The sequence below is a fragment of the Eretmochelys imbricata genome, chromosome 1 (genome assembly GCF_965152235.1).
Source record: "Eretmochelys imbricata isolate rEreImb1 chromosome 1, rEreImb1.hap1, whole genome shotgun sequence".
Lineage (NCBI taxonomy): Eukaryota > Metazoa > Chordata > Testudines > Cheloniidae > Eretmochelys > Eretmochelys imbricata.
Genome location: NC_135572.1, coordinates 141818192 through 141838901, shown reverse-complemented (window position 1 = coordinate 141838901; position 20710 = coordinate 141818192). Strand labels below are relative to the sequence as shown.

Below are 20710 nucleotides of genomic sequence, written 5' to 3'. Positions count from 1 at the left end.
GACTTTTATTATCAATATTTGGAAAAGGAATGCTGACTAGCCAAGCTACATTTTCAGTGGCATAAAGTTTATTGGTGATCTGCCTTTATTTTTTTTTCTTCTGACATGACACTGATTTGTTTAAAGGTAGAATTTATTTAATTCAAGTGACTAGGAGAGAGAAAGTCAGGTTGTTTTGGTAATGGGAACAATGGTAAATTCTGGTAAACATATTCTTCTGGTCATAGGTAAAAGTATGAATTAGCTACTTATCGAAATTGTTTTTAATGGGTCTTTTTCAGCTTTTCAAACAGAAGGAAAGCTATACCTTATTTTGGATTTTCTCAGGGGAGGAGACTTGTTTACACGCTTATCCAAAGAGGTAACAATTTTTTTCACATTAAACATATGGTTAATTGTGGTCTTCCACTGATCTGTGTCGGGGAGGTATATCAGGAGAATTTACCTTCATGTTCTTAATTATTAAAAATGTGGTTTTCTTTAAACAGATCTTAGAAATAAACATATATTTCTATCCATGCTCTTCAGGAGGTTTTTGTTTTTGTTTGTTTGTTTTAGCTTTGAAAGAGTGCTGTCATAAGAATGTTGTTAATTGGTTACTCCCAAGGTACACTTCAGCAATTAGATTTCCCATATTGCTCTTGTGCTTTCTCATATACCCCACCAACCTGTTTAAATAACTTGCCTCACAAAGTATACAGCGCTGTAGAAATATGATTATACAGGGAGAATATCTATTGTAGTAGTTTGAGTGTATTTATTGACATCTATATTTCTGCTAAATGGATCTGTATTATTATTAGCCTCCCTCCCAAAAGTGCTGTGCATTTTATAAACTTTAGGTGAGCAAGATTCGTAATCCTTATCCTAAGCTTTAAAAAAAAAAAAAAAAAAAAAAAAAACACACACACACACATTTTTAGCCCTTATGGTCATGAAGATAACTTTCCAAACATGAGCCAAATGTAACTGATGCAGTGATGTCTGTCTGACTACACTGTGATCAAGAGGTGTGATTGTAGCTTGTATAGGTAACCTTCAACAATGCAACTTCAACCCTGATGAAGCTTGGAAAGCCAAATGGAGTTCACAGGAAGTCACAAATAAACACCTTGTGAAAGATCCACCACAGAAGATCACTGGCTTTGATCTCCCATGAAGCTCATGGGCAACCCTAAATCATATTTGCGCAAACCATGGTAGATGCGGATATTTGCTGCACAAATGGAAAATTAAAGATCTCCAGTGTGCAGCTGTGGTCACCCAGAACACCATGGAACATATAACAACTTGATGCCCAATTCACAAATACGAAGGAGGCATCACAGCAGTACACTCTACTACTCCAGACTCAATTATCTGGCTTAACCATCTGAATGTAAAATTATAATTATTGATCTACATTTACATCAGCCATATGAAGAAGAAGAATGTAGCTTGATCTAGCTAGATCATAGCTAGATTCTTCTTCTTCATATGGCTGATGTAAATGTAGATCAACAGTCTATCAACAACCATGCCCAGTATCCTGGATATGTACTCAGGAGGCTAGCCCTTGCTGCTACCCATGCTGCCACAGCTACACAGCTGTTGCCAATCGTGTGCAGAAACATTGTTGTTATATTTATACCACAATCCCTAATCATGTTTCATGTCTTTCTGGTGGCCAACAGTCCCAATTTTACCTCCCATCTGCCAAACACTTCATCTTTTCTGAAAGAGTCTAAAACTGTGATTCTCAACCAGAGGTCTGGGGGCCCCTGGGGGGCTGTGAGCAGGTTTCAGGGGGTCCGCCAAGCAGTACCAGTGTTAAACTTGCTTGGGCCCTGGGCAGAAAGCTGAAGTCCCACTGCTGGGGGCCCTGAGCCCTGCCACTTAGGGCTGAAGCAGAAGCCTGAGCAACTTAGCTTCGCGGTGTCCCCTTTGGCATGGGGCCCAGTAGTGTAGCTAGGGAGGGAGCGGGGCAGTGGCCGCTCCCCCACCGAGCAGAAGTGGCGCCTTTTTCATTCTTTGGCACCTTTTTAAATTTTTACTCACCCAGCGGTGCTCCGGGTCTTCTGTGGTGGGTCGGGGGAGTGGGGATATAAAAAGGTGCCACACCCTGGTACTCATCCGGTGGCACTCCGGGTCTTCAGCAGCACTTCGGTGTCGGGTCCTGCACTCGCTCCGGTCTTGGGCACTGAAGGACCACCACCACAATGCTGCTGAAGACCGGAGCAAGTGCAGGACCCGACACCGAAGTGCTGCTGAAGACCTCGAGTGCCGCCGGGTGAGTACCAGGGGTGGCACCTTCTTTTTTTTATCTCCACTCTCCCTGTTTTTTCCACCTCGTTATGCCACTAATGGGGGCCCTGGGCAATTGTCCTGCTTGCTACCCCCTAACGCTGGCCCTGGCGCTTACATGCAGAAAACCAGTTACCTTGGCACAGGTGGGCCATGGAATTTTCATAGCATGTTTGGGGGGCCTCAGAAAAAAAGGTCGAGAGCCCCGGTCTACAATACAGTTCCTGCAAGCTACTGTAGGTTCAGCTTGTTCCACTTACTTGGGCCCTTGGCTATAATTGAAAACTTTGAGCATCTGTCCTCAATTTACATGCTCCTTGCTGGCATCTCAGTATATCACCTTCCTGCTAGTGGCTTTTCCAACTTCAGCCACTCCACATATACAGAAATTCTAAAGGTCTTGGTTAATGTTTTCACCAGTATGGGAGCTGGCCCTATTTGGGATTTAAATCTGTTTCCCACAAATGTGTTGTGTGTCAAGTGGATCAAGTTCATTGAGATTCCCAGAGAGACTTAAGGCTCATTACTGTAAGTTATTGGTGTATTTGCCTAATCTAATCTGTAGTACTGCTGCATGACATTTTACTCACGCTTTCATACAGCATTGTTCTTTTGATTTGCCATCTACTGGGGAGTAGTTCTGCAATTATGTTTTATTAGATCTCAGTTTCCTTCTTGGGGATTGTATTGACTGTTGTTTTTCTCTAGCTATTCGCACTAATGGACGTTTATCTCAAAAGTCACTCACTAGTAACAGTTCTTTGAGTATACTGCCTCTTCATATTTACACTTCTTGCTTGCCATCCCTCTTGTTTAGAATGTCTCTCTCTCCTTGTCTCGAGTTTAGTGCATTTGTACCTCTAAAGCCCTGTTATAGTCTTGGGCCCAAATGTTCAGATCCACAAGGGGGCACACACACTGCCTCACTTTCTTTTACAGGGTTTCCAAATCTCTGTGATGCCAGCATAATACATGTTCTTCAAGTGATGGTCTGTGTTGTATTCCACTGAGGGTTATATGCATGTGCCGTACAGCCAGAGTTGGAGAATTTGCAACTACTAGTGGTTTTTTTTGGTCCACACATGTCACCTTGCTCTATCTCATGGTTTCATCCAAGATAATAAAATGTAGGGCAGACCGACTGAACCCTCAGTTCCTTCTCACCACCAAATGGTCTGAGTCGGAACTGCTAGTGTCCTCTCGTCCTCCTCTGACGCACTTGGGGGGGGTGGGGGGAAGTGTGTTTAGAATTGTACTTAGTTTTTTCAGTAGTTTTAGTCTTAGTGCCAGTTTTTAGGAATTAAGAGACTGTGGGGACTGTTTCTCTGATTCCCACACCTCAGCACCCAAACTTGGGTACTGGATTATGCTGAAAACACCAGTGTTCAAGGTCTGTGCCTCCTGCCCATGTTCATTCTCGGTCAATGATGAGAACCAATGCTGCCTGTACTGCTTGGAAGAAGCTCACATTTCATCCAGGTTCGGTATGTGCCTCTCCTTCTCAAGCTGAGCTCAGAAAGACTGGGCTCTCTGCTTCAAGAAGCACCTCATGGAGGTTGCCATGAAGCCACAGTTGGATACAGCCAAGAAACCACCCTCTTCACATCGACCTGAGAAACCCAGGAGCATGTCTCCGACCTCAGAGATTGAGTCCAGTACCACCAGTACTCCCCATGCCGGGGTCTAGTCATGAGGCAAGGAAGCATGCGCCTAAGCATGGCAGTAAGGCCCAAGAAGCATGATGCAATGAGTTCCAGCCACAGAGAAGCAGTGCGTTCCAAGACTCTCAGGCACAAGAAGTCACACAAATCTTTGGATCTGCTGGTTCCATCCACCAAGTCATTCACGACTTCCAAGTCAGCACCCCTTAAGTCAAGGGGACTATTGGTCCCAAAGCAGTCATCCATTCTCCCTCCACTTCTGACTGCAGAGTGTGGGCCACTGACACCAGGGAGGTTGGACCCCATGAACGTCTTGCTTTGGGTGAAGGAAGGTCTGCACAGCTTCCTCTACAGTCAGCACCTAGGGAAGTATGCTCTTCTACCCCAGACCTACCTCACTTGAGTCTTGCTTCTTGAACTTGTTTGAACTGTCTGGCACACCCCAGACACTTGTGCACCCACTCCCAAGGGGGCAGAGAAGAGGTATTGCATTCCAGCTAAGGAGTCTGAGTTTCTGTTCTCTCACACACACTGTGAATCACTTAATTCTCTAGTGATACAAACAGCAACAGCGTGAGTCAGGTAGCAGCACCCTTGCTTCACCCCAGCAGACAAGGAGGGCAAACAACCAAATCTTCTGGGGCACAAGGTCTTCTTGTCTGATAGCCTTCAATTTCGAATTTCCAATTAGCAGGCGCTTTTAGCTAAATATGACTTTCTTAACTATGGCAAGTTGGCAGACTTTGCAGACAAGCTTTCTCAGCAGGACTGTGTCCACTTCCAGGCTATCTTTGAGAAGTTGGTCATGAGGACTTAGCATCTGCTTCTTCCACGATGGACTGGAGCAGCTTCTCACACAATGACCATGGGGCTCTCATGAGGAGGGAATCATGGGTGTATTCATCTGGTTTTCCCAGGGACGTTCAGAATGCTATAGAGGAACTTCCTTTCGATGAGTTACATGTCTTCAATCAGAAGACCAACGATTCCCTCCACTCCCTCAAGGATTCCAAAGTCATTCTATGATCCGTAGGCATCTACATGCCAGCACCCAAGTGGAAGTTCTTCCGTCCACCACCTGCACAGTGGTTCAGAGCTCCTCAGTTCTTCCATCAACAGCCCTACAAACCTCCTCATCAGCAGCAGAAGACTCAAAGATCCCATCTTCAGGTCCGTTGTCACAGTTTTCAACATCACATGCATCACAAACGATTATTTCTGTTTCAGAGTAACAGCCATGTTAGTCTGTATTTGCAAAAAGAAAAGGAGTACTTGTGGCACCTTAGAGACTAACCAGTTTATTTGAGCATAAGCTTTCGTGAGCTACAGCTCACTTCATCGGATGCATACTGTGGAAAGTGTAGAAGATCTTTTTATATACACACACAGCATGAAAAAATACCTCCTCCCACCCCATTCTCCTGCTGCTAATAGCTTATCTAAAATGACCACTCTCCTTACAATGTGTATGATAATCAAGGTGGGCCATTTCCAGCACAAATCCAGGGTTTAACAAGAACGTCTGGGGGGGTGGGGTAGGAAAAAACAAGGGGAAATAGGTTACCTTGCATAATGACTTAGCCACTCCCAGTCTCTATTCAAGCCTAAGTTAATTGTATCAAATTTGCAAATGAATTCCAATTCAACAATTTCTCGCTGGAGTCTGGATTTGAAGTTTTTTTGTTGTATTATCACAACTTTCATGTCTGTAATCACGTGACCAAAGAGATTGAAGTGTTCTCCGACTGGTTTATGAATGTTATAATTCTTGACATCTGATTTGTGTCCATTTATTCTTTTACGTAGAGACTGTCCAGTTTGACCAATGTACATGGCAGAGGGGCATTGCTGGCACACGATGGCATATATCACATTGGTGGATGTGCAGGTGAACGAGCCTCTGATAGTGTGGCTGATGTTATTAGGCCCTGTGATGGTGTCCCCCTGAATAGATATGTGGGCACAGTTGGCAACGGGCTTTGTTGCAAGGATAGGTTCCTGGGTTAGTGGTACTGTTGTGTGGTGTGTGGTTGCTGGTGAGTATTTGCTTCAGGTTGGGGGGCTGTCTGTAGGCAAGGACTGGCCTGTTTTTTCCTTACCGCCCACCCCCGACGTTCTTGTTAAACCCTGGATTTGTGCTGGAAATGGCCCAACTTGATTATCATACACATTGTAAGGAGAGTGATCACTTTAGATACGCTATTAGCAGCAGGAGAATGGGGTGGGACGAAGTATTTTTTCATGCTTTGTGTGTATATAAAAAGATCTTCTACACTTTCCACAGTATGCATCCGATGAAGTGGGCTGTAGCTCACGAAAGCTTATGCTCAAATAAATTGGTTAGTCTCTAAGGTGCCACAAGTACTCTTTTTCTTTTTGCAATTATTTCTGTGCATCTAGAGAGCCACCAACCACTTTGCCTCCCATTGTACACCCAATCCACCCCCTTTGGGGGAGTGCATCTGGCACTCTCTTTACCAGTTTGGAGCGTCATAACAATGGTCAAGTGGGTCCTGGATGTCATTAGACATGGCTATACAATCATGTTCACAACAGTACCTTATCCCTGCCCCAATCCCGCCTTAGGGACCACTCTCAAAACAGGATCCTCATCCTAGAGGTGGATTTCCTACTGCCAAGTGGAGTGATATAACCCATTCCTCTGACCTATCAGGGCGCAGGATTTTAGTCCATTTATTTCCTGATACCCAAGAAGAAGGGATGATGGAGACCAGTCTTTGACCTCCGTCATCTGAGTCGGTTCATACGCAAACAGAAGTTTCGTATGGTCACCTTAGCAGCCATCATCCCTTCACTAGAAAAAGGCATGTAGTTTACAGCTCTTGATATGCAGGACACCTGTTTTCACGTAGACATCCATCCAACCCACAGAATGTTCTTAAAGTTTTACAGTTGGCCTTCAGCTCTTCCAATAGAGGGTCTTATTGTTTGGATAAACCACTGCTCCATGGGTCTTTACCAAGGTTTTCTCTGTAGTAGCAGCCCACCTGAGGCATTTAGGGGTCATTATATTCCCATATCTCAACAACTGGCTCTTAGCAGCATGATCCAGGGGGAAGGCTTGATCCTTGACCTCCATGCTGCTCATACTCCTCTTCTCCCAGGGGGTGAGTGTAAACATCGAAAAATCTACTTTAGACTCCTAGAATTCGTTTGGGCATTCATCTATGAAATTTCTGCATGTCCCTATCTACCAAGGGACTGACTGCCACAGTGGTCACCAGTCCTCCTATCCCAGTCAGGAATTGCCTTTTCCTTTTGAGCCACATGGCAACTTGCATGTACATTACCGCCTTTGGTCATCAGCACCAGCGGTGGCTCCAGAATGTCTGTTCTCTCACACAACAAACCATAGACCTCCAGCTGACAGTTCTCTCCAATGGGATACTGGGAGGAAGCACGAGCAGGAGAGCGCGAGAGGGGAGGGCTCCTGCCTCATACTAAGAAAGCAGGACAAACAGCAAGTTATCTCAAGTGCCTATACACAAATGCAAGAAGCCTGGGAAACAAGCAGGGAGAACTGGAAGTCCTGGCACAGTCAAGGAATTATGATGTGATTGGAATAACAGAGACTTGGTGGGATGACTCACATGACTGGAGTACTGTCATGGATGGATATAAACTGTTCAGGAAGGACAGGCAGGGCAGAAAAGGTGGGGGAGTTGCATTGTATGTAAGAGAGCAGTATGACTGCTCAGAGCTCCGGTATGAAACTGCAGAAAAATCTGAGTGTCTCTGGATTAAGTTTAGAAGTGTGAGCAACAAGGGTGAAGTTGTGGTGGGAGTCTGCTATAGACTACCGGACGAGAAGGATGAGGTGGACGAGGCTTTCTTCTGGAAACTAATGGAAGTTACTAGATCGCAGGCCCTGGTTCTTATGGGAGACTTCAGACACCCTGATATCTGCTGGGAGAGCAATACAGCGATGCACAGACAATCCAGGAAGTTTTTGGAAAGGGTAGGGGACAATTTCCTGGTGCAAGTGCTGGAGGAACCAACTAGGGGCAGAGCTCTTCTTGACCTGCTGCTCACAAACCGGGAAGAATTAGTAGGGGAAGCTAAAGTGGATGGGAACTGGGAGGCAGTGACCATGAGATGGTCAAGTTCAGGATCCTGACACAAGGAAGAAAGGAAAGCAGCAGAATACGGACCCTGGACTTCAGAAAAACAGACTTTGACAACCTCAGGGAACTGATGGGCAGGATCCCCTGGGAGAATAACATGAGGGGGAAAGGAGTCCAGGAGAGCTGGCTGTATTTTAAAGAATCCTTATTGAGTTTACAGGGACAAGCCATCCCGATGTGTAGAAAGAATAGTAAATATGGCAGGCGACCAGTCTGGCGTAACAGTGAAATTCTTGCTGATCTTAAACACAAAAAAGGAGGTTACAAGAAGTGGAAGATTGCACAAATGACCAGGGAAGAATATAAAAATATTTCTTGGGCATGCAAGAGTGAAATCAGGAAGGCCAAATCACACCTGGAGTTGCAGCTAGCAAGAGATGTTAAGAGTAATAAGGGTTTCTTCAGCTATGTTAGCAACAACAAGAAGGTCAAGAGAAGTGTGGGCGCCTTACTGAAGGAGGGAGGCAACCTACTGACAGAGGATGTGGAAAAAGCTAATGTACTCAATGCTTTTTTTGCCTCTGTCTTCACGAACAAGGTCAGCTCCCAGACTGCTGGACTGGGCAGCCCAGCATGGGGAGAAGGTGACCAGCCCTCTGTGAAGAAAGAAGTGGTTCGGGACTATTTAGAAAAGCTGGACGAGCACAAGTCCATGGGGCCGGATGCGCTGCATCTGAGAATGCTAAAGGAGTTGGCGGATGTGATTGCAGAGCCATTGGCCATTATCTTTGAAAACTCATGGTGATTGGGGGAGGTCCCGGATGACTGGAAAAAGGCTAATGTAGTGCCCATCTTTAAAAAAGGGAAGAAGGATGATCCTGGGAACTACAGGCCAGTCAGCCTCACCTCAGTCCCTGGAAAAATCATGGAGCAGGTCCTCAAGGAATCAATTCTGAAGCACTTAGAGGAGAGGAAAGTGATCAGGAGCAGTCAGCATGGATTCACCAAGGGCAAGTCATGCCTGACTAATCTAATTGCCTTCTATGACAAGATAACTGGCTCTGTGGATGAGTGAAAAGCAGTGGACGTGTTGTTCCTTGACTTCAGCAAAGTTTTTGAGACGGTCTCTCACAGTATTCTTGCCTGCAAGTTAAAGAAGTATGGGCTGGATGAATGGACTATAAGGTGGATAGAAAGCTGGCTAGACTGTCGGGCTCAACGGATCAATGGCTCCATGTCTAGTTGGCAGCTGGTATCAAGTGGAGTGCCCCAAGGGTCAATCCTGGGGCCGGTTTTGTTCAATATCTTCATAAATGATCTGGAGGATGGTGTGGATTGCACCCTCAGCAAGTTTGCAGGTGACACTAAACTGGGAGGAGAGGTAAATACACTGGAGGGTAGGGATTGGATACAGAGGGCCCTAGACAAATTAGAAGATTGGGCCAAAAGAAATCTGAGGTTCAACAAGGACAAGTGCAGAGTCCTGCATTTAGGACGGAAGAATCCCATGCACCTCTACAGACTAGGGACCAAATGGCTTGGTAGTAGTTCTGTAGAAAAGGACCTAGGGGTTACAGCGGACGAGAAGCTGGATATGAGTCGACAGTGTGCCCTTTTGCCAAGAAGGCCAATGGCATTTTGGAATGTATAAGTAGGGGCATTGCCAGCAGATCGAAGGACGTGATCGTTCCCCTCTATTCAACATTGGTGAGGCCTCATCTGGAGTACTGTGTCCAGTTTTGGGCCCCACACTACAAGAAGGATGTGGAAAAATTGGAAAGAGTCCAGAGGAGGGCAACAAAAATGATTAGGGGACTGGAACACATGAGTTATGAGGAGAGGCTGAGGGAACTGGGATTGTTTAGTCTGCGGAAGAGAAGAATGAGGGGGGATTTGGTAGCTGCTTTCAGCTACCTGAAAGGGGTTTTCAAAAAGGATGGATCTAGACCGTTCTCAGTGGTAGCAGATGACAGAACGAGGAGTAACGGTCTCAAGTTGCAGTGGGGGAGGTTTAGGTTGGATATTAGGAAAAACTTTTTCACTAGGAGAGTGGTGAAACACTGGAATGTGTTACCTAGGGAGGTGGTGGAATCTCCTTCCTTAGAAGTTTTTAAGGTCAGACTTGACAAAACCCTGTCTGGGATGATTTAGTTGGGGATTGGTCCTGCTTTGAGCAGGGGGTTGGACTAGATGACCTCCTGAGGTCCCTTCCAACCCTGATATTCTATGATTCTATGTACTCTCCTCCCTCTAATGGTGGACAGATCTGGGTTAGGTCTGCACTTGGGTAGTCTTCCATTTTCCACGGATACGACAATCATCACAGATGCATCACTTGCCAGATGGGCGCCCACATGGGCGAGCACATGACACAGGGACTTGGACCAGTTGGGAATCCAAAATGCACATCAACATTCTGGAGCTTTGAGCAGTACGGCGGGCATGTCGCTCATTTCTCCCATCGTGTTCTGATTATGTCAGACAACACTAAACAATTTATTACATCAACAAACAGGGAGTATGCAGTCATCGACACTTCATGTAGAAGTGCTCCAGGTGTGGGACTGGTGCAGTGCCCACAAGGATCCTGTTGTTGGCAGCCTGTCTTCCAGGGCCTCAAAATGTGTTTGCAGATTCTTTCAGCAGGAAATTCATGACCAACAACGAATGGGAACACCACACCATAGCCAGTGACTTTTTCAACCTACAAGGGACTCCAATCAGGGATCTGTTTGCCACCTACAGCAACAGCAAATGCATCACATACTGCTCCAGAAGGAGTCCCTTGTAACCCGCTGATCAGACCAGATCAGTTACACCTTTCCCCCACTACCACTGGTGCCGCGTGTCCTCCACAAGATCCAGTAGGAAAGTGTCATGGTTATTCTGATAACCCCATTCTGGCCTTGCCAGTTCTGGTTTCCCCACTTCTCTGCATGTCAGTGAATCCCCCACTTCTGCTGCTAGCTTTCCCAGAAGTGCTCATGCAACATTTCAGCAGGATCAGGCATCCCCATACGCAAACACTTCACCTCCCGAGTTTGGTTTTTGTATGGACATTTTCACTAGATTGGGATTGTTTGTCAGTAGTACAAGACATCCTCTCAAGTAGCAGAAAAGATTCCACGAGGTGCTCCTATCAGGCCAAGTAGAAGCGTTTCACCTTCTGGGCCAGGCAGAGGGGTCTCGCTCCAGAGGACACGTTCCCCTTCTGTTAGCCTAGTTTCTGTCCCTTAAGACATCAGGCCTTGCACTCAATTCCATGAAGGTTCACCCCTCTGTGTAAGGATGTTCTGTGTTTACTCTCCCATTGACTACCAGGTTTTGGAAAGGCCTCTTCAGAACTTATCCACCCATTCAACCTATCACTCACCAATGGGACCTCAACCACATCCTCTTGACATTAATGAAATTGTCCTTGGAATCTCTGGCTTTGTTCCCTGTCCTTTCCAGGAAGGTCACTTTCTTGGTAGCTGTTACTTCCGTGAGAAGGGTAGGAGAATTGGGGGCCCTAATGACTGACCCCTCTTTTACCATGTTCCCTAAAGACCAAGTTTCCCTGCCTCTGCACCAAGTTTCTATCAAAGGTGGTATCCAATTTTCATTTCAATCAACCTATAAACTTTCTTTCCAAAGCCTCACACCCTGCTGTATCACATATTCCCTTTTTCAACCCCCACCACCTCTTTGGTTGTGTGCATCCATTGGAGTCGGGTGTGGTCCATCATAAGGGTGAACCGCCACCCAAGTAGGTAGTTCCGTAAAATGTCTATGGCCCATTTCACTGCTAGGCATTCCTTTTCTACTACGGCATACCGTTGCTCCCTGGGTAGGAGCTTCCAGCTGAGGTAAAGTGCTCCTCATCCCCTACCATCTGTGAAAGGAGGGCCCCAAGTCCTACCTCCGAGGTGTCTGTAGGATGAATTCCTTCTTGAAATCTGGGGCGCTGAGCTCTGGATGACTGCGAAGGGCCGACCTCAGGTCCACTTAAGTATCTCCAGGCCCCAAGCTCTTATCAGGTCTGTCAGAGGCGCTGCCCTCGTGGTGAAATGAGGGATGAACCAGCAATAGTACCCCACTATCCCTAAAAACGCTCTGACTTGTTTCTTGCGGATCAGGGGGGCAATTCCTGTGTTGCCTCCACTTTGTTCCATTGGGGTTTCACCAGGCCCCTTCTGACTACCTGAGGTATCTGGCCTTGGCTAGCCCTATTGCGCGTTTGGATGGGTTAGCAGTGAGGCCAGCCTGTCTAAGAGCATCTAGTACCGCTTCCGCTTCCACTTCCCCAGGTGCATCTCCCAGTCAGGGCTATGGATTACCACATCGTCCAAATAGGCAGCAGCATACTTGGCATGGGGTCAAAGTAATCTGTCCATCAGTTGTTGTAAAGTTGCGGGGGGCTCTATGGAGCCCAAAAGGGAGGATGATATATTGGAAGAGGCCATCAGATGAAGAGAAGGCGGGTTTTTTCCTTGGCATTCTCAATAGCCTTTTGTTAAGTCCAAGGTGGTCAAGTATCGGGCCTTGCCTAACTGATCCACCAGCTCATCAATACATGGTATTGGGTAGGCATCAAATTGGGATACCTCGTTTTAACTTCCAGAAGTCATTACAAAACCTGAGGGTGGTGTCAGGCTTGGGGACCAAGAGAGTTCAGCTGGACCACTGGCTGTGGGATTCCTCAGCCACCCCAAGTTCAGCATCTTCCTTACTTCTGCCCTAATTTCTTTTCTTTTTGCCTCTGGTATGCGATATGGTTTTATCGTCACCCTTGCTCCAGGACAGGTGGTGATGTGGTGTTGGATCAGCGTTGTATGGCCTGGTTGTGTGGAGAACACATTCCGCTGGATCATCTCGACGACCTGCTTTGGTTCTGGGGCTAATTTGGGGAATATCCTTTCGTGGGCCATCTGCCTGGGATGGAGCCAGCAGGACAGCCAGGCACGACTCCTGATTGAGCCAGGGTTTCAGTAAATTGACATGGTAGATCTGCTCAGGCCTTTGGCAATCTGGCTGCTTCACCTTATAATTCACCTCCCCAACAGCTTCCACGATCTCATGTGGTCCACGCCAGCTGGCCAGGAGCTTGCTTTCTGTTGTGTGCACCAGCACCCGTTTTCCTGGTTGAAATTTCCATGATTTTGCCCAACAATTGTAGTAGGTTCGCTGGGCCTCTTGTGCTTTCTCCAAATGTTTTCGTACTATGGTGGTCACTTGGGCTATTTGTTCTCTCATCTGGACCACATGTGAGATGAAGTTCTTTCTTCCCTGGGTTGGGTTGTTCCTCCCATTCCTCCTTTGTGATGTCTAATATGCCACGTGAGTGGCATCCGTACAGTAGCTCAAAAGGATCCAGTAGATGCCTGGGGAACTTCTTGTATCGCAAACATCAGGGACTGTAGGAGGGTATCCCAGTCTTTTCCATCGTGGGCCACCACCTTTTGGATCATGCTTTTGAGAGTGTGATTAAATCGCTCGACCAGACGATCTGTTTGGGGATGATAGACCGAAGTCCACAAGGCTTGGTTGCAGAGCAGGGTACATAAGTCTTTCATCACTCTCGACATGAAGGGAGTCCCTTGATCTGTCAGGATCTCCTTAGGGATTCCTACCCTAGCAAAAACCTGGATCAGTTATTTTGCCATGGCCTTGGACGTGGGGTTTCTTAGAGGAATGGCTTCTGGGTACCGTGTAGCGTAGTCCAGGATGACGAGTATGCTTCAGTGGCCCCGGGCCTATCTTTCTAGTTGGCCCCGTAGATCCATGGCTGTCCTTTCAAAAGGGACTTAAATTACAGGCAGGGGTACCAATGGGGCCCTTAACTGAGGTCGAGGGCTATGCAGCTTGCACTCTGGGCAGGAGGTGCAATAGCGCTGGACTTCTGCCCATACCCCTGACCAGTAGAACCTCCTTAGGACTCTCTATCCAGGGTCTTATCTGCTCCTAGATCTGCCCCCAAACCAATGACTGAGAGGTAACTCTAATATGGCCCTTGTGTACTTTCATGGCACCAAGAGGAGTTGTTCTACTTTGCCCCGTATTGGCATTACCCCATACAACAGACCCTGTTTGATTATATAGTATGGCCCTGGGCCTTTGTTTTTCCCTTCTACTGGCACGCCATTTACCTCTACTACCTCCTCGCTCACGTTTGCATAAAGCGGGTCATAGGCTTGGTCCTGCTCAAAACACTTGCGTGTGGGCCTATCTGGCCTGATTCTATTGGATCAATCTCCCCTCCTTCTCTGGGGGTACTTCTGCTCGTGCTGGGGGCTGTCTCTGGGTCTCCCTTTCTCCTGTTCTCTGGTCTTTCAATTGTCAGCAGCACACCTCCAAACTCCAGTCTTCTCTCCCTCCTCGCACTAGACATGATTATCCTACGCATTTTGAGAATGGTTTGCTGCTGAAAGCATTCTGGGTTAACACAGGAGAGAGGTCAGCATTTTATATAATCCAGTTTCTATTGTGCCCTCTACAGAAGATATTTATGAAGGCCCTGAATCAGCAAGTTACTTAAGCACGTGCTTAACTTTGAGCAAGAGTAGTTCCACAGTTGTCATTGGATTAGTTGCATGCTTAAAGCTAGCCATGTGTTTAACTAGTGTGTTGAATCGTGGCCTTGAGATGTGGCTCAACTCTCATTAAAGTCAAAAGAAAGACTCCATTGACATCAGGGGGAGTTGGACTGGACCATTATTAGACTTTTTTAAACACCATGTCCTTTAATTCTTCAGAACACTGCTCTCAGTCATCCATGTAAACCCATGGCCTATTGCTTTTAGGTTAATGGCCGGGAGGCAGAGCTCAAAAGTGGACTTTGTAATTCCTCCTCCTCCTAGGGCCAGTAGAGACTGAGCGCACAGTTATGATGCCAGTAGTGTAGGGAAGGAGATGTAATTTGGAGAGCACATATCAGAGTTAGTCACATACTATTTATTGCATTAACTATTTTAAAAGTTTGCCATTTTTCAGTGAATAATTTGTTTGACAGATCAGTTTCTCTGTTAGCTGACCAGCTGTAGTTCACAGCACAAGCTTTTAGAAATGTGGAAAAAATAAGAGTACACAGATCCAAGAGTTCACATCCACTCCACATACACATGCCAGCAATGTAGAAAAGACAGCCCTAGCCCTTAAGAGATGTGATTGTTTATATGGGAGACAGAGACACAAGGTAGGTGAGGTAATATCTTTAATTAGACCAACTTGTGTTGGTAAGAGAGACCAACTTTCAAGCTTACACAGAGAGCTTTTCTTCAGCTCACAGAGCTGTGTGTAAGCTCAAAAGCTCCTCTCTCACCAACAGAAGTTGGTCCAATGAAAGATGTTATCTCGCACACTTTGTCTCTCTAATATCCTGGGACCAACATTGCTACAAGAACAGTGCATATATACAAATGGCTCATTCAGTTGATGCTTTTTGTGGTTTTCCCTTAGCATGGAGGATTTTTTAAAAATCTCTTATTTTGCTTTTTCAGGTGATGTTCACAGAAGAAGATGTCAAATTCTACTTGGCTGAATTAGCACTTGCTTTAGACCACCTACATAGTCTTGGAATAATATACAGGGACCTAAAACCAGAGAAGTAAGAATCCATTTTAGTAAATGCAATGTATGAATTAGTTAATATTTTATATAGCAGTTCAACAATGTAAACCATTATATAAATGCTAAGCATTATTATCTTTATAACTATTAGCCATTTAAAATTAGTGACTCTCTAAGCTAACCAGTGAAAGTTGCTTTAAAAAAAAGTGTGATAATGTTTCAAGTAGGAAAATAAGCAGCTGGCACAAGGTTGGTATGCCAGATATTGGACATATGTAGCCCTGTTGGGCACTCCCTGACAGCTGCACTTCTGTGAGAAAAGAAATACTGAAATATACATAGCCCATGATTTCCAGGTACTTTAAAAAGCGGAATGGAGCACAGCATACTCTTGATCACACAGTCAATATGCAGAGGAACAGTGGCCTTGATTTGTTGTTGTGTCCATCAGGTGTATGTTTGATCAATATTGCAGCCTTTATTGTATGAAACAGATTTTTTCAAAGAAGGGCTGAAGTTTTAAAAAAATGCATAGTACAAGATTTAAGGTTACGTTTGAGCCTATGCACTCTTACAAAACCTATTTGAAAACTAATGGTAGAAAAAACTGTCCATGTCTAGCTTTCAATGTAAATTGCAGTGAGGCGGAAAATGGAAGTCATGATTTAAAGCAATATTGTCAAGTCCAGTAATTTAAAATAGAAATTTTGACCTATCTTAAACTGATTGAGTGAGTGACTCGGTCCGCAACTTAATGGGTTTCTGTTTGTCATGCTGAACTGGCATGAGTGACTACTGAAATTGTAAGGTTTTGGGATGCCAATTCAGATGTCCATCTCAATAACCCAATCATCCTTGCCTCACTCAGAGATGAGCACGGGTGACTGAATTCCTTCTCTTGGTTTCATATCCTTCCTTAGTTCAGTTTTCCCAGTTATCTAGGTCTTTGTGGGAGTGTGTGTGCGTGTGTGTGTGGTGGGGGTTAATACTAACATAAAATGGAGGCGGCAAAGAGGAAAACAGTTGTTCCCCTTGGGAACTGCAGTCTGGATTCTGAGTCTTTCTGCTCTCAATGCTGGATTTTTGAACTATCCTCTGGAGAGGTGTCTAAATGGGAATAAAATTCTCATCAGTGCTTCATCTGACAGACAGTTCATTCTTCCTCAAGGGCTTTAGGCCAGGTAACATGCAATTATGTTAACAGTGTTACTATCTTGGGTGATCTTAGCCTTATTCCTTGAGCTTTCTGTCTGATTTGCAAATGATTTTGTAGCTGTCAGATCCCAGAAGAATGTGCCTGCCCCGTTTCTGTAAAGTGCAAGAAGCCAGTTGCAGTTAAAATGTGTGTGGGGTGGGGAAAGAGGCCACGGTTAAGATTTCCTCTCTTCAGTCATAAACCTACAGCTCCCACCTATAATGTGGCTTTAGTTGTTAAAAGCCATATCGTCAGACCATATCTAGAAACACGGTGCTGTAAGTACCCACTCCCTGTGCTCTAACTCTTATCCCTCTAATTCTAATGGACTTGGATGTAAATGACCCAGATTTCTCATGATGAAATGTGACTGCTTTATAAAGAGGTCCCAGTTCAGACCCCCTAATTTACTTTAGAAGACTAATCTGTTCTCTGTAGGAATAGTACAGAATTGCTGCATCTTATCCTCCTACCAAAGGAATGTCCTCCTTATTAACTTTGAGGAAAGTCAGCTGGATAACACTATCCCACTTCATCCAATGGTGAAAACATTGATTTATACCTGTTCTGTCCCAATATTCACTTTATCTTGCTAATACTTGCCAGCAGTATAAGCTCTCAACAGACAAAGCTTAATTCTGGGCCATTGTTCCCAAAGTTGATTTAGCATTTGTTTGTTGTTCAGGAATTCTTTTCCTATCCTGAAAGATTTCTTGCAAAACCAAAGAGATGTATTTTTTTTTATTTTTCCTATCCACATCTGGCTCTATAGTCATTCCTTCTGCTTAGCTAGAGTCCTGGTTTGTATATCTTACTGAACTTAATACTCTTCCAGATGAACCCTCCCTTCAGAGTTCTTCGAATCGTGTCCTGCAAGTCTTGGTATCTTCTAAATAACTCTGATACGTAAGAGGATTCCATCAATTTTCCCATCATAGCTGTTGGTGTCCTCATACTGGCTTCCTGAGCCTTCTAGCTAAAGTCCTAGAGAAGGAGGGAACAAGTCTGCTAAATATAGTATTATGGCTTTCTTTCTGTCTTTCTTTCGTTCTTTCTGTCATTCTTCAGGGATAGACTTTCTGGGGAGCTTTTTAATCGGGTTCTTAAGGACTAAACAAGAGTGAGAACTCTGCTTTCTTAAGAAAATCCTCAAGGTTCCATCTCTGACGTAACTTCAGATTGTGCACTGTTTTCTATAAACAGATCAGAAGATAAAATTATTAATCCTGTAGCAGAAGAGGCATGACACCAAGAGGTAGGGACAGGAAACCCAGTTCCCATTTCTCCAAGACCTATGACTGTATGGAGAACCTGAAAAGTCTACAGATTAGGAGTCACTCTTTTTATTTAAAGCACATATGAACAAATGTCACAAGTGGTTAAGAGAGCCATCTTCTTTGTGGATTACCTGGGTATCCCTTCTCAGCGTCTGTTACTTTGTTATACTTTTTCACTCCTGCTGGCAAGAGAGACAGTAGTTCTAAAGACTTTTCAGCACTTTCTGGCTATAGGTTCCAAGACTCATGCACTCAAATAAGCAATGCTGGGTTATTCTATTTGTTTCATTGTGAGCAGTGACTCCAAGGAAGAGTGGCATATTCTGAACCTCATATATGGTTCAAGATGGAATCCCACCCAGTCAGTGATCCTAACCATAGCCCTAAAAAATGCTCTGACTTTTGTTGACATGCAGAATGTCTAGCTGTATATTCCATTAGTTCCAAGAAGTAATGGGTACTTTCATTTTTACTTCAGAAGAGTTAATCTGGTATTTTGCTCTCCACATCAGTCTGTCCTCTGTGCCTTAAGTCTTTGACAAGCCATTGGTTGTAATGACAGCACACCTGTGGAAGCATAGACTAGCAGTTCATATCTACATAGATTTTTGTCTAGACCAGGACATTTCAGTAAAGAATAAATATTTTCCTGCTTTTATTGTAAAGGTTAGCCTGCCTCCAGATGCAATATCTGGACACATCTTGATAGAATCATCCTGTTAGAGGAAAGTCAAGCAAACTACCTGGGTTCAAATCTGCAATACTATCTGCTTCTCCTGGGAATAGATGCAGCTAGTTGGACCCTGTCTTGAAGTGATACTTCAGCCTCACTTCCACTTCTGGACTCTCAAGATTAAATCAGGAACAGCTGCAGTCAATCATACTTGGACCCAAACTAATTAATAAGTAGTCATCTTAAGGTCAGAATTTAATGCTCCACTCTCCCTAAAGGGAACTTGCCTAGGCAAATTCTGGTGAGTGGTTTTGACCAGAGATGTGAATCTTTCCAGTTAGGAACATGTGGTTGGGGGGAGGGCAGGATGGAGGATGGTAGTCTTATTTTGGGGTCTTTAGATGCTAGTAAAATAACAAAAGAATAAGTTGGTCTAATGGAAGTGGTCTCACTTAGAGTCCAGCTCCATTAAATGTTTAAAAGATTAGAGCTTATTGAAGTCTTCGTTTCCCCTCTGGGGAATTCTGCCAGGAAAGATCTCCTAGTCTGGACAGACAACTTCATTGTTGTAGTTTACTTGAATCAGCAAACCAAGTGTTCCTGGAGACCCTTCTGCTATTTTACTGGACACAGAAAGAAATCTGGTGGCACTCCAAACCCATTGCTTTGCAGGAAATTTAAATCAGTTTGCAAGTGGCCTAACCCAGGTATGATGTCCTTTTGAAGAGTGTGGAATCTCTTCCTTTATATGTTCCAGGACATAGAGGTTACATGGTGACTCCCATCCTTGTTCACATTCTTCAGGTTGGTTTGGACTTTCAGGTTGGGCTTGCCATATATTTCATGAGGCAGCAAATCTTGGCCCTCACAGAATACCTATTTATTATGGGTTTTGCAGCTCCTTACAAAAAACTTCTCTCAGGTACAGCTATGGATTAAACCTCCCATTAGACCCTTTATTTGTACCTGCCCATTTAATCAGGGCTGGCAAACTCTCTGTATTTGGCCATTCCAGCATATCAAATTCTATAAATTATGTTTCCTAAAGACACGGTGGCTCTTCACTCTTTGCCCTTTTTTGTTTATAGGTGTCCTACCACTTTCCATCAAAATCAAGTGGTGGTTCCCCCCCTTTTTCTGCCATTGTTATGAAGAATTGTCTTCATTCCCTGGATGTCAGGAGGGCCTTGAATTTCCATATCAGTAGGACCCAGGATTTGAGGGTCAGTGAATGCTTTTGTTTTTTGTGTAGGTTCTAAGAAGGGTCACAATACTCATAAAAATGATTAGTCTAGATGGATCAGAATCAAGAGCCCACCTGAGGACACATTCAAGAAGAGTGAATGCCTTATGGGATGCAGTCCCTTAGACACACTCAGGCAATGAGAGGGCAAAATTTGCATATGACACACAGTTATTGAGAGAAATCCAAAGAAGACAGTGCAGAACTTCAGGGGGACCTAGCCAAGCTATGTGAATGGTCAACATGATGGCAAATTGAATTCAGTGTCAATAAATGCAAAGTAATGCACATAGCATGGAAAGCTTAGCACTACTTATATGCCTTACTGGGTTCTAAATTGACAGTATTAATTGAAGAAAAAGTATCTGGTCATCTTTGTGGACAGCTCAGTGAAAACCTATGCTCAATGAGCAACTGCATTTAAAAAAGCAAATCACATTAGGATGCATAGGGAATGGGATGGAGAGAAATACAGAAAATATTACAATGCTAATATATAAATCAGTGATCATTCTCATCTGGATTACTGTGTTTAGTACTGGTCACCCCATCTCAAAAAGTCAATTACAGAATTAGGGGGTTCAGAGAAAGGCAACAAGAATGAGTTAGGGAAATGGAAGAACCTTTCATGAAAAGAGTGGGATTGTTTACCTGAGAGAAGAGACATGTAATAAGGGTCAGGACAAAAGTATACAAAATAATTAGTGGTATAGCAAAGGTATGTGGGGAGTGTCTGTTCTCCCTT

The 20710-nt window shown here is 44.6% G+C and overlaps 1 protein-coding gene across 4 annotated transcripts in view; it reads left to right on the top strand.

The window, feature by feature from the left end:
• Window positions 1–20710, top strand: part of RPS6KA3 (ribosomal protein S6 kinase A3) — a 126569-nt gene that overhangs the window by 44908 nt on the left and 60951 nt on the right. For all 4 annotated transcript variants that reach the window (XR_013346108.1, XM_077816665.1, XM_077816655.1 and 1 more), the window contains exons 6-7: window positions 282–361; window positions 15508–15614. Coding sequence is in view for 3 of the 4 variants with exons in the window: in XM_077816665.1 (XP_077672791.1) it covers window positions 282–361; window positions 15508–15614 (187 nt within the window). In the remaining variant the exon portion in view is untranslated. The remainder of the gene's footprint in view (window positions 1–281; window positions 362–15507; window positions 15615–20710) is intronic.